Source organism: Antrostomus carolinensis, unplaced genomic scaffold (assembly GCF_000700745.2).
Source record: "Antrostomus carolinensis isolate BGI_N321 unplaced genomic scaffold, ASM70074v2 scaffold26323, whole genome shotgun sequence".
Classification (NCBI taxonomy): Eukaryota; Metazoa; Chordata; class Aves; order Caprimulgiformes; family Caprimulgidae; genus Antrostomus; species Antrostomus carolinensis.
Window position 1 is genome coordinate 1 of NW_010306337.1, and position 12,659 is coordinate 12,659.

Here is a 12,659-nt window from a genome sequence, read left to right on the forward strand (position 1 = left end):
GCTGCGCTGCCGAGGCAGGGACGGGAGAAGGGGGTCTGGGCAGCGAGGGCGGTGGGACCTGGGGCCCTGCCCGGGAGCGGAGCACTCGCCCGCGGTCTGTCAGAGCCCCGCGCTGGGGCTGGGCCGGAGGAGCCGACCCTGAGGTGGAGCGTCTCCGGGAGTAGCGGGGCTTAAACCTGCCCTCGGTCCCCGTAGGGTATCGCTGCCTCGCAGCCCTCTCGTAACAACAGTATTGGGTGGTGCATCTCGCCTGGCTTTCGGCAGAGCTGGGTGTTGGCGGCGATGGAGTGAAGTTTGTCCCTGGGTCGCCCTCAGTCCGTTCCCCCCGTTAGCGCCCGGGTTCCCCGTCCTCTCCTGGAGCAGCCTTACTTCAGGGGTAGGACAACACAGCAGCTCAGTGAGGCTTGTTCCTGGGAAGGCGTTATCAGCAGGATGTAAACAGCCCTTGTGCACAGTTGGTTTGGTTTTATTTTTTTCCTTTTGAACTGCCATTGTGTTCTGTCTGCACCTTACTCAGCAATAAAAACAATGTTCAGCATGTGCTTTGCTCCTCCTACCCGGTGGCTGAACTATGTGGTGATGGTTGGACTGTATTGCAAACAAGATAGCATGGGTTGCGCCCAGGTGCGGAGTTCAGAACGCCAAAGTTGTTATAATAGGTTGAGAAATGTGCTTGGAAAAATCTTAAGGAGTCGGGGATCCTGATTTCACACATCTTTCTGGCCTTGAAGAGTTGGGGTTTCTTTTTGTTGGGAGTTGTTTTGTTGATTGTTTGGGGTTTTTTTTCTCCTGTCAAAATCTTGGATTTTAAAGCATAGTTAATTATAGCAGCAATTTGGAAAAACTAATCAGTGATAAGTGTGTCCCAAGTATGCCAGAGAGAGTTGAAAGCAGAATTGATGCTTTAGGCTTTGTAAGAAGTGATAACAATTGTCGTTTCAAAAATCGATTGTACCTATACAGTAATATACTGGCATGGAATTTTGCATCAGTGTCTTCCTCACTGAAAAGTTATTTCCATTGGCCTTGGATTTACAGTGGTTGGATCCTTAGATTGTCAACTACATAAAGCAAAGTGAACTGAACTGCCTAATTGCATTTGCCTGTTCCTATATTAAATTTACATAAGTATTAACTCTAAGTGGCCTTATTTTTTTATAAGTAATTTTTAATGACTGCAAACTTCTGTAGGCACATATGCATTCTTTCAGTTTTGTGTTTGTTTCGTTGTCAGGTGTGTTAAGTGAAACTAGTTATGTTTTTAAAAAGTTATTCCAATACTGTAAATGCTGAAACAAGATCACAAAAATTAGTTGAACAAATTAATTAGAAATTAGATGACAAAACAGTCATCTTAAAAGAATATTTTTATTCTTGAGCTCAGACTTTTTTTCTCTTTTGAAAAAGTTCCACAAGGAAATATTTCTGAAAAATTGTGATTACTCTCTCTTTTCAGTTATGGAAGCATCCAAGTTGTCAGTAACAAAAAAGTTTTCTGGAAATGTCTCTTCCCATCCCCTTAGTTTTCAAGCCATGGCATTTAGAACACAGCATCTTATTTTCTTGGAAGACTGTGACCTGAAATTCATCATCAGTATAGCTCTAGTGATGACCATATTGCCTGTTTTCTTCACTGGCTGTCTGTAAAAACCTAATTGTGGCTAGTACCCCACAAGTTCAGGAGTGGGGTTTGATCTGTAATTGGCATATATTAACTACTTAGAACTTACTGAAGTTAGTTCTGAGGTGTAACTTGTAAGTTGGCTGCTGATAACCTGGTCTGCTTCTATCAGCCATGTCTCAGAGGCTCTTTTTTTCAGCTGAAAAATTCAAATTCATACAGTTTTGTCAATTGGCAGATCACTCCTGGTCTCTTTTTATAAGAGTGTCGGATCTAGTGCTCGTGTCTTTGAAAAGCTCAGTTATAGTAAATATTCTGTCTGTGTGAATCAGTACTGTATGTGCACAATAGCCCCTGTAATGTGATAAGGGAGGGAGAGCCCAGAACTTGACCCCCTAATGCAGTGATAACAGTAGCCTACCTAACTAGAAAATTTGTGCACATATATTGCCTTATTAGCAAAATATGAGGCAATGAGGGATCTCTGTAAAGGAAGACCTGGAGAACCAAGTCTGTCAGTTACCTTGTGTAGTTTTTTACAGACTTAACAAGAAATGGCTTCGGAAAGACTTAAGGCATCAAACATGCTATCCCAAGTTTGGCAGGTGAATAGCTTGCATATGGTAATTGCTTGTTATAACCTAGTTGTTTGGAATATCTGTTTAACCAAAAGTTTAAAGGAATATTGCATTTCAGACTAGCTTGTTACAAATAATATTCCTGGACTACACTTAATAGTTATTTCAAACACAAGCATGACAGGTTTGCAGTGGATTTGAAAATCTAGTTCTTAATTAGTTTAAAGTTTAATTATGCAGTTTTCAGAGCTGTAAAATCCAGTTCCTTCATCTTTTTGTTAGTTGCAGATGGTTCTAAGTCGCTATGTAGTTTCCTTGCTTTTCTTCTGTACCAGTGAAGTTAGCGGCTCAGCAACAGAGCTCTCTCAGGTAGAAAACTTGTTTCAGCACAAGAGTCACGTTTTGTACAGTCTCAAAGTCATGAGTTGTGAGTCACAATAAGTAGTTCTGTAGTAAGCAGAGATTTTTGCACAGTAAGATTTCCCCCAAGTGCTACTGGGATTAAAAAATGAAGTTGAAAAAAATCAAGAGACAAATTCTGTCTCTCACGACAGTACGTTCAGGCTGGCTTGCATCATTTTATGAATAGCTTCAGGCCTTAAGTGATAGCTTGCTTTTGTCATGTGAGTAGATAGGATTAAAGATTTTTTTAGAGATAGGTAACAAGGTGCTGGCTTTGAGAAAATAATGTCATGCAATGGAAGATAAACAGTATTATTTTTTACTTGTATATGTAGTGCATTACATTTTGTTTTAAAAAAGACTTACAAACTTTTACTCAGTTGCAGTACAGAGCAGGGAAGGTTAGTTGCCCAGATGTCATGTGAACTGGGCATATGATAATCTTATATTGCAAGCACTGGCAATGCACACTTGCAGCACAGAAGAAGGACACCATGTACTGGGCTGCATGAAGAGAAGCATGGCCAGCAGGTCGAGGAAGGTGATTCTTCCCCTCTACTCTACTCTCGTGAGACCCCCCTTTGGAGTGCTGCATCCAGTTCTGGGGTCTCCAACATAAGAAGGACATGGACCTGTTAGAACAAGTCCAGAGGAGGCCACCAGGATGATCCGAGGGCTGGAGCACCTCTCCTATGAGGACAGGCTGAGAGAGTTGGGGCTGTTCAGCCTGGAGAAGAGAAGGCTCTGGGGAGATCTTACAGCGGCCTTCCAGTACCTGAAGGGGCCTACAAGAAAGCTGGGGAGGGACTTTTTAAAGGGCAATTAATGACAGAACAAGGGGAAATGGCTTTAAACTGGAAGGGGGTATGTTTAGATCAGATATTAGGAAGAAATTCTTTCCTGTGAGGGTGGTGAGACACCGGAACAGGTTGCCCAAGGAAGTTGTGGATGCCCCCTCCCTGGAAGTGTTCAAGGCCAGGTTGGATGAGGCTTTGAGCAACCTGGTGTAGTGGAAGGTGTCCCTGCTGATGGCAGGGGGGTTGGAACTAGATGATCTTTAAGATCCCTTCCAACCCAAACCATTCTATGATTCTGTATGTGTAATTGTACTTGATTGTTAAATAAGAATGATTTCCCTGTGTATGAAGTCCATGTTTATCTTGTAGAAATCAAGAGGGCTGGGATGTGTTTATACATATCTAGTGCACCCCGCCCCTGGCTTCTCTTAGCTTTTTAGAGAGTAGAATTGAGTGTATTGTAGTTCAGTGTGAGGTCTCATTCCTAGTCCTTCAGGATGTTATATGGATAGTATTGAGGCTGTTAAAAATAAATGATTGGATGCTAAGTTCATTTGTAAGCTGGCATGTGAAGAAGAACACACTTTGATCAAAACTCAGTGCTAAATGTATTTCAGATTTACATGGTGGAGTTTGTCTTTTTTTCCTCTCTTAAATAATATAATATAAGGTAGAACTTGTGTAACTGAGACCACTATGGAAGAAGTATATGCTACTGAGAATGAGATAACCTTTTGTCTCAGACTTGCTGAATTCAGTATGGTTTTGAAGAACATTTGGTGACTCTTCTGTAAACTTTTTTGTGGGTTGAAACTTCCAGACTGTCACTGGAGATCTTTCATAACACCTATTTAATAGTTAGTTGGAAAAATGAAGCACACTAATGTTCTTGATGAAATATGTTTTTAAGGATACCAATTTATAATAAGTGCATATTGAAGTAACCTTTTTTGAATAAATGGAAAAAATAAAGGTTCTTCCTGTCTGGGAATAACAGTTAACAGGCAAGATGCAGTGCCTGCAAACGTTATTTACTTTCTTGCCTGCCTTTTGCCTTCCACAGTTTCAAGTGTTAGTTTCTGGTATATAAGGCTGAGGGAGCAATACAACTGTCAATGTTCACAAAATTGTTTGGAAGAATATCTTTCCGTTAGTAGGGAAGTAGAGTGATAATCAACAAAACAGTAAAACAAATCAGGTTCAAAGTGTTCTCAAACACAAAAGTGAAACACTGAAAGGAGAGTGACTGTTGTAAATATACTGGCACTGTTAATGATTAAAGAAGTAATATTACACATATCCGTTCAGATGGTAATGTTATTTTTAGACTGCCACTAACTCATTGTAACTTAGGGTTGGTTTTTTTTCCTTCATGGGGGGTGGAGGTAAAAACCCCTGCAAAAATGTGGTTACACAAAACATGCCTTTTCACCTCCACAGTTTTCTGTTAATATTGTTCCTTTCAGCTCTGTTGTATTTACAAAAATACATAGACATTTTTTGTTTTTCATATTATTTTTATAGAATGAAACGAGGCAGGAAAACTAATGAGGCCAACAGCAGTTCGTCTGAGGAGGCACCTGAGAAAGAATCCAAGAGACACAAGGTTATAGATGAGAAAACCATAGCTGTGCAGAGTCCTGACTGGGCGAACCTGCTTCAAGACATTATCCTGCAGGTGTTTCAGTACTTGCCCCTTTTGGATCGCGCTCACGCGTCGCAGGTCTGCCGGAGCTGGAACCAAGTGTTTCATATGCCTGATCTCTGGAGGTGTTTTGAGTTTGAACTGAATCAACCAGCTACATCTTACTTGAGGGCTACGCATCCTGAACTAATCAAGCAAATAATAAGGAGGCATTCCAATCACCTGCAGTATGTAAGCTTTAAGGTAGTGTATTTTACAGGCTTTTTAAAAGTAATTTTATAAAAATAAAAGCATCTGTTAAACTCAGATTTTTGGGGTTTTTTTCCATTTTATTCAGAGTATTTTAATGAAATATCTCTGATACTTTTGAGACAGTTTTGATGGTTCATCTATATAAGTATCTGTAAAGCATAGAAAGTATGATTTAATTAATGTCAGTCATTGAAATACTGATGGTAAGTGGTAATTGACAATTGTGATCAAAATATTTTAACAGGCTGAAAATTAAAGAACATCGCTAAATGTTAGGAAAGGCTTATGATGATATTTCTATGATTAGGATTGCCAGGTATTTAAAAAGAAATATGGCATCTCTCAGTTTGGTAGGCCTTCTTCTCAGGCCTAGTGTACTGAAGAAATGGGTTCTCTAAATGGGCATGTAGACATCACAGTTATCTCCCAGTTCATTTATTTATTTGGATATATTTTCAGGACCAAAACTTGGAATAACAGTTTTGAATGTACTTTTTCATTGCTTTAGTTCCATTAGGTGGGGACTTTTTGTTTGGTGTTTGTTTGCTTTGTTGTTTTTTTTCTTGTAGCTTCTTAGCTACTTAGAATTCTGCCTCAGCGAGTGGGCAGAAATACTTCAGTTCTGATAATATTTCACATATCGGGCGCCTGCCTCAGAATTACGTTTGATCAGGATACATAAATTGGGCATTTCCTTATTTCTCATCCTGTAGGGAGTTGGATCCAATATTCATGGTCAGAAAACATCTAACGCACAGGGAGCGGCTGGCAGTTTAAATACTGAATTGTGTGGAGTTGTCTGCGTGTGTCCTCTGCTCAGCACGGCTGCGTTTCAGTGCGCGGTATTTGCTCAGGACCATGTATCTACTGATTGTGCTCGGCTGAAAAATAACGTTTGGTCAGAGCTGACTTTGTTAGTATGATGGAATTGTTTTCAGCAGATGAAAACTTTTAACGTTGGCCTACATATCACTTTGTTTTGGAAGGGTGCTGTGAAACAGTCATGGTTGTGTGTGCATCAGCTGTGTGACAGATTTGGAAAGGAAATGACCTTGCAGCAAGGTGGACGTTCTAGTTGTTTGTTCCTGCAATCTGTCAGTTTTAATGTAGGAATCATCAACAAGTGGGTAGCTGGGGCACTCCTGCCTGGTCACGTGTATCGCTGCTGCTTGATGTGATATCAGATGAAAACTGGTTATCACGAGGCTTGCAGGGTTTTTATCAGTGTCTGACTAAAGAAAACTTACAGCCGTGTTGGAATCACCTTTCAGTGTCTGTCTCCAGCCTATGTTGCTTTGCACCAAATGTTTCTGAAGGCTTTCAGATGCCCTTCACTGGTAGGCAGTGATACCCCTGTCACTTCTTGCATGCTTCCCTTCAGTTGACCTTCAGTATTGCAGAATGAACTCTGCATCACAGGAAATACTAAGTAGCAAGGATTGTCACAAGAAAGTGGCTGTAACACTGACTGTTACTCTGTCAAGGCTGAAAACCTGGGATTTTTTGGTTGGCAAAGAAAGATTGGATTGTTGAAAACTGAGGTTTTGTTTGAGCAGAAAATGAATATTCATTGGACTTGGATCAGTTGCCGAGAAGGTAGTGTGGCTTATGGTAGACTTAAAATTGATCTTGTAATGAAGCTTGTTCTGTAGGTTTGCAAAGCTGTCACACCTGCTGTTTGTAAGAGGTTATTTGGAAAGCACATCTGCAGTGTTGGGGGAAGTCCACTGGAGGCACGTTAACTGATTCCCTTGTGTAAACAGCTGACTGATACAGATTTTTTTTTTCCAGAGTATCTATCACATATCTGCTGTGGTATTAATGATGAAGGCCCAGTTGTATAGGTTCACATGACAATGCACTTAACTCTCCAGCAGCCCTGTGTTATGAGCTGACTCACTGTAAAGGAATCAGCTTTTTCACACAGCGAAGGGTTTATAGCATTCCCACATTTTGATAGGGAAGGATGTAGAGAGGAAGTGGGGGGAGGCTCTGGACCCAAATGAACCTCCACTTGCTTATTATTTGACGTGGATGAAATATCTTGGAACAAACTGGTTAGCTGCCCCTTCACTATGGTGTTTAGAAGAGTGGTAAATCTATAGCAAATTATCTTGGACTTCTGGTATGTACTTTTTTTGGGGAAAAAAATAACATTGATGGATTCCCAATGAAGTGTTTTGTGGGTTTTTATGACATCACATTTCAGAAGGTAAAGTGAAAAAAATGTTAAAGTACATCTACTCTACTTTGCTTTTTCATAAAGAGGGTATTTGATGCAGTGTTTTCTGAACAATAAATCTGTTTTGTTTTAAGGTGGACAGTAGCAAGGAATCTGCAGAAGCAGCTTGTGACATTTTATCACAGCTTGTGAATTGCTCTCTGAAAACACTTGGGCTAATTTCAACTGCCCGGCCAAGCTTCATGGATTTACCAAAGGTATTTTAATATGTCTATTTTTCTACAGCAAAGTATTGCAGTGCTTCATACAGTATTTCTGGAACTTTATGAAAACTTTTATTGTAAGATATGAATCTTTGGTAAAGAAAACTTTATTACTGGGCTCTATTGAAGGGAGGAACTGAGATGTTGTACTAAGATGGATAACTAAAGTTCCATTCATTCTCTGCGTCATGTGGGAACTTAGTCCTGACCTTGTTCTTCCAAGTCCTCCTGTCTGTTGACCTCAAAGTAATACTGAGCAATATGATGCAAGTCAGGAGGCTAGACAATTCCTGTCTGTGTAACTGTACTGTGGGATGGTGGGGGATGTTCAGAAGACAGTTATAATTGAATGAGTGGCAGAGTTCTATCCGTGTGGATTTGCTGTCGGGATTATATGATCAATGACCTCTCTTTAGAAAGCAATAAGATCGTGATTTTCAGTATTTCATGTCATGCAGTCAGGTGTCAGATTCTTAGGCAAAGTGCATTGTATTTCTGAAATTTTGTGTCGTGTTTACCGAAAATTAGATTTTGTTAGAAGGCATCTAATCTGGAAGCCAACAAATCTGATATATATGTGTGCTTCTAGACAACAGTTCCTGCTAGCGAGGCGGAAGCGCGCTGTTGCTGCCGAGCAGGGGAGTGGATGGGGTGACCCGGACAGCTTGTTCTGTGGCACTGACATCTCGGATGTCTCGCAGCCTCAATTCTTGAATCCCGTCCACATGTATGTCAAGGGCCAGATACAACTAGACTATTAGCTGGATCTTAGTGATGTCATTGCTGATGGTGGTAACAAGGGCAAGGAAGAACTAGGGACAGCCTCAGGAAAGGAAGTAGGCTATACGGTTTAAGCAAGGTTAGCTACAGAAGGATTATCAATTATTATCCTTCGCAGTCATTACATCTACGTCATGTAGTTCTCTTGAATGTGTATTTTTAATCCTTAATTTTCGAAGAGACTTTCCAGATCTTTAACTAGGTTTTTTTATGGGTTGGGTTTTTTTTTCATTTTTTGATGGGCTTTGAGGTGTGGCTACAAGAAAACCTGAATGTAGTAAAAACAATCCAGTCTTAGTGTGTTAGAAATACTTTGTCCTTTCAGCTCTTGCATATTGTTTTATTTCTTAATCTGAATGCTGTTACAGCTCTCTTACTTAGTTTTCACTGGAGGGATATATTCAGCTTGTTGAATGATTATTTGTAGTCATTCATGCTATGGTCTTATTCAGCTTCAAGACTTCTAAACTACAGGCTTCCTCTTTTTTTGTTCTGAATAGGTTCACATATGGCCTTTAAAAAAAAGGTATTCCAAAGGAGCCAAAATCAACTCTAGTCATAATTTATGTTTTGATGTTTACCACTCCAGTGATATTGTCACCGGCATACGGGACCAGCAGTGATTTTTAAATTTTCTTAGAGCACTAATGAAACTAAAGAATTTAATTTGACCATTAATAATTTCTTGTGGGAAGCCATTAGTTACAGGCCCATTGAATGAGAAGCAGGCAAAGATGAACAGATCTGAAAAATGGTTAACACTACGCAGGGTTTTTTTGTTTGGTTTTGGTTGTAGTTTTTTTTTAATTAGACTGTATATGAAGTCTGAACTACTTTCCATTATCTTTATCAGTGCTCTTCTGATTTCAAGTAATGTGACATCTGGCAAATATTTGTAAATCACATTTAGCATTGTGTTGCCTAGTGTTTTCACAAAGCACACTCTGTGTGAATCTTTTAAAGAATCATACTGCAGGCTGCATACATGGCAATATTGAAAAGACATTAAATGACCAGCTTTTACATTTCGGGGTGTTGCCTGTCTTCCTTTAGCTCTTCAAACTATGGTTTCAAGTTACCTGTTTTTGTAAATGTGGATAACTTTCTTTGCCTTTCTATTTAACAGCCACCTTAGTGAAGGGATTTACATTCTAAACACAGAGAATAAAAACACAGTACTAACACTTTCGGAACACAGAGTGGAAATATTACTAAAGCACCTTTTCTTCTGTACGTAACGTATATAATCAGCGTATTGTCAGTATAGTTGGAAGTAGTCCCTAAAGCCAAAATGCCTGATGGTTCTGATTTGAACTTTCTGTTTCTATTTGCATGAACTGACTTTGACTTTGATTTATGCTAATGTGAAAATATGAATTCCTGTTCTAAATTTAATTGTGTGTGAGGTTTTTAGCAAAAACCACAAACATATCACATAAGAATGAGAAAATACTGTTGCCAGGCCTCGTCTCGTATAACTGTGTTCAAAATTCTACGTGTACATGTGGCTCAGAGTGGAACAGTATTGAAATCAAAGTAGCAGGTAACTTAATGGGTTACTTAACGTGGTGCATGGAAGAAGTACTTTTTAAGTCTTCTATTCAGTCAGTCTTGTAAGAAATCGTGAAGTTAAGATAGTTACTGATTCCTTCATACCACCAATGATTTCTACAAGCACTGCTCTATCTGTGTCTTAGTCTGTGTTTCTCAAGTTAAGGTGTCCTGGGCTCTGTCTTTACTGGTAAGTTTCGGTGGTTACATTAAAATGCTGAGAAGCAACCTTGAGCACTGGACCTACATTATTTATGCTGCTTTATCAGTAATTAATTGATCACCTGCTCCTTGGCTCTGTTTGGACTGCTCCAGTTAGCTTTCCAAGACAAATTCATTCAAACAGTAAATACTCTGCGTGAATGGTAGCCAGGCAGTAATATCATTTGGCTTTGGACACATCTTAACAGTACAGGGTTACCACTCTTGACCGTGTTTGCATCTCACCAGTGCACCACAGCTCACCACGTGGGAACTCCTGTTCTGGAAGATGCTTCTTTTAGAGTGTGACTTGCAAATTATGATCAAAATTAGGTCTTCCTCTTTGCTCATGGTCTTCCTATAGATTTGTGTAGTGAATTATCCTGATTCAGGTTCTTGATTTATGTTTAATGTTAGACATTCTCATTTGCCAAATACACAGACTGATAGCAAAAAAGTATTTTATTTCCTCTACTCAAAAATATATAAAATTTAGTGTTGATTTTTAAGTATGCAATATCAAAAAAAAAGCTTTTTCAGCAAATGCTATCAATAAATAAAACTAGGACTGCTGTGTACAGTGTAAAACCAGTGAGATTTTTATGTCAGATACTACAGTTTCATTTATTTTTATTTTTTTTTTCCCAGTCTCATTTTATTTCTGCACTGACAGTGGTGTTTGTAAACTCCAAATCCCTCTCTTCACTTAAGATTGATGATACACCAGTGGATGATCCATCTCTCAAAGTGCTGGTGGCTAACAACAGCGACACTCTTAAACTGTTGAAAATGAGTAGTTGTCCTCATGTTTCTCCAGCTGGTAAGCTACTGTGTTTTGTTTTGATTTAATGTACGCATTAAATTCTGTCTGAAACAAGTAAACCCTTGAAAAAATAGGGCTGGAGTGAGAGTGAAGATGAATGTGGTGTATACAGCAACCATCACTGAATAAAATACTAATTCAACTGACTGTCAATCCATCCATCCCACCACTTGCAGAGTGATGACTGAGCTAATAATAAAATAGGGCATGTCTGTTCTGGACAAATGACTTAAGAGTGTGTATTGACTTGACAGTGCACTGCTTCTGCAATGACTATTTAAATGTTCCAGTATAATTAAGCCTTTTGGAACACGCGTTCCTTTTTGGCAGTTCATTATGTATGGCTTTCGAGTGTTGCAATGTCACAGCTTGTGAAGATGCTGGTTTAGTCACTCTGAAAGAAGCAGTTTAATTTTTTGCTGGAGACTAAATGCAGGCAGTGTCAATAAAGGGGAGATGAGACGGAGCTGTGCAGAGCTGCCGTTACCGAGTGTGTTTCATTAACGCTCTAAGCGTGTTTGTAGCAAGCGAGAAGCCAGCTCATATCAGAATGAAATTACTCGAGACTGTTGAAGTTCACAGAATCAACATTTGTGGAAGATTTATGCAACACACAGCAAGTTTAAGATTGATTCACAGCCCATCAACTTAACACTTAGTTTTTCACTGAGAATTGGAAGAGGAATTATAAATGAGATGTTGGCAACTTAGTTAACTTCTTCTTCTTGAGGAATTGAGGGGTGACCTAATTAATGTTTATAAATATGTAAAGGGCAAATGTTATGAGGATGGAGCCAGGCTCTTCTCAGTGATGGCCAATGGTAGGACAAGGAGCAATGGGTGTGAGCTGGAACACAGGAGGTTCCGCTTAAAGTGAGAAAAAAACTTCTTTACAGTGAGGGTGACAGAGCACTGGAACAGGCTGCCCAGGGAGGTTGTGGAGTCTCCTTCTCTGGAGACACTCAAGACCCACCTGGACACCTTCCTGTGTGATCTCATTTAGGTTCCTGCTCTGGCAGGGGGATTGGACTGGATGATCTTTTGAGGTCCCTTCCAATCCCCAACATTCTGTGATTCTGAGGATGAGTAGAAACTACTGTAGTCACCATAGCTTTCTTCATGCAGATATATTGCCACCGTAAATATTAAGTATATGATAAGTAAAATTCAGCAGCAGGACTCCTGGTATGTGGGGCATATGACACTGTAGCAGAGGACGTGCCGCTGTAGGGCTAACAAACAAAACACAAACTTAATACCTCTTGCAGGTGTAGCTTTCAAACAAAACCTTATGTTTGGTTTTGTATAAAGAAGTCCTGAGAATGCAGGTTTGCTTTGCAGCAGATCTGTCCAGCGAAGCGTTCGCCAGCATGTTAACTGGAATGCTGTTTCCTTCAGAGCTTTGTAATTATGCATAGACAGGGGCTTGTTTAAATGAGCTTGAGTGACTGGTTTTTCCAACTTAAAATTTTGTTTGAGAATCCTGGCGTGTCTGAGAAGTACGGGAACCGTAACGTGTCTGTCAAGAGGAAGAGGCTCCCGCAGTGATTTGTAGCTAGGAAAG

The 12,659-nt window shown here is 39.9% G+C and overlaps 1 protein-coding gene across 1 annotated transcript in view; it reads left to right on the plus strand.

The window, feature by feature from the left end:
* Window positions 1-4,923: 4,923 nt before the first annotated feature.
* Window positions 4,924-12,659, plus strand: part of FBXL3 (F-box and leucine rich repeat protein 3) — an 11,632-nt gene continuing 3,896 nt past the window's right edge. The window contains exons 1-3 of the mRNA XM_010165105.1: window positions 4,924-5,286; window positions 7,612-7,734; window positions 10,921-11,092. Coding sequence (XP_010163407.1) covers window positions 4,924-5,286; window positions 7,612-7,734; window positions 10,921-11,092 — 658 coding nt within the window. The remainder of the gene's footprint in view (window positions 5,287-7,611; window positions 7,735-10,920; window positions 11,093-12,659) is intronic.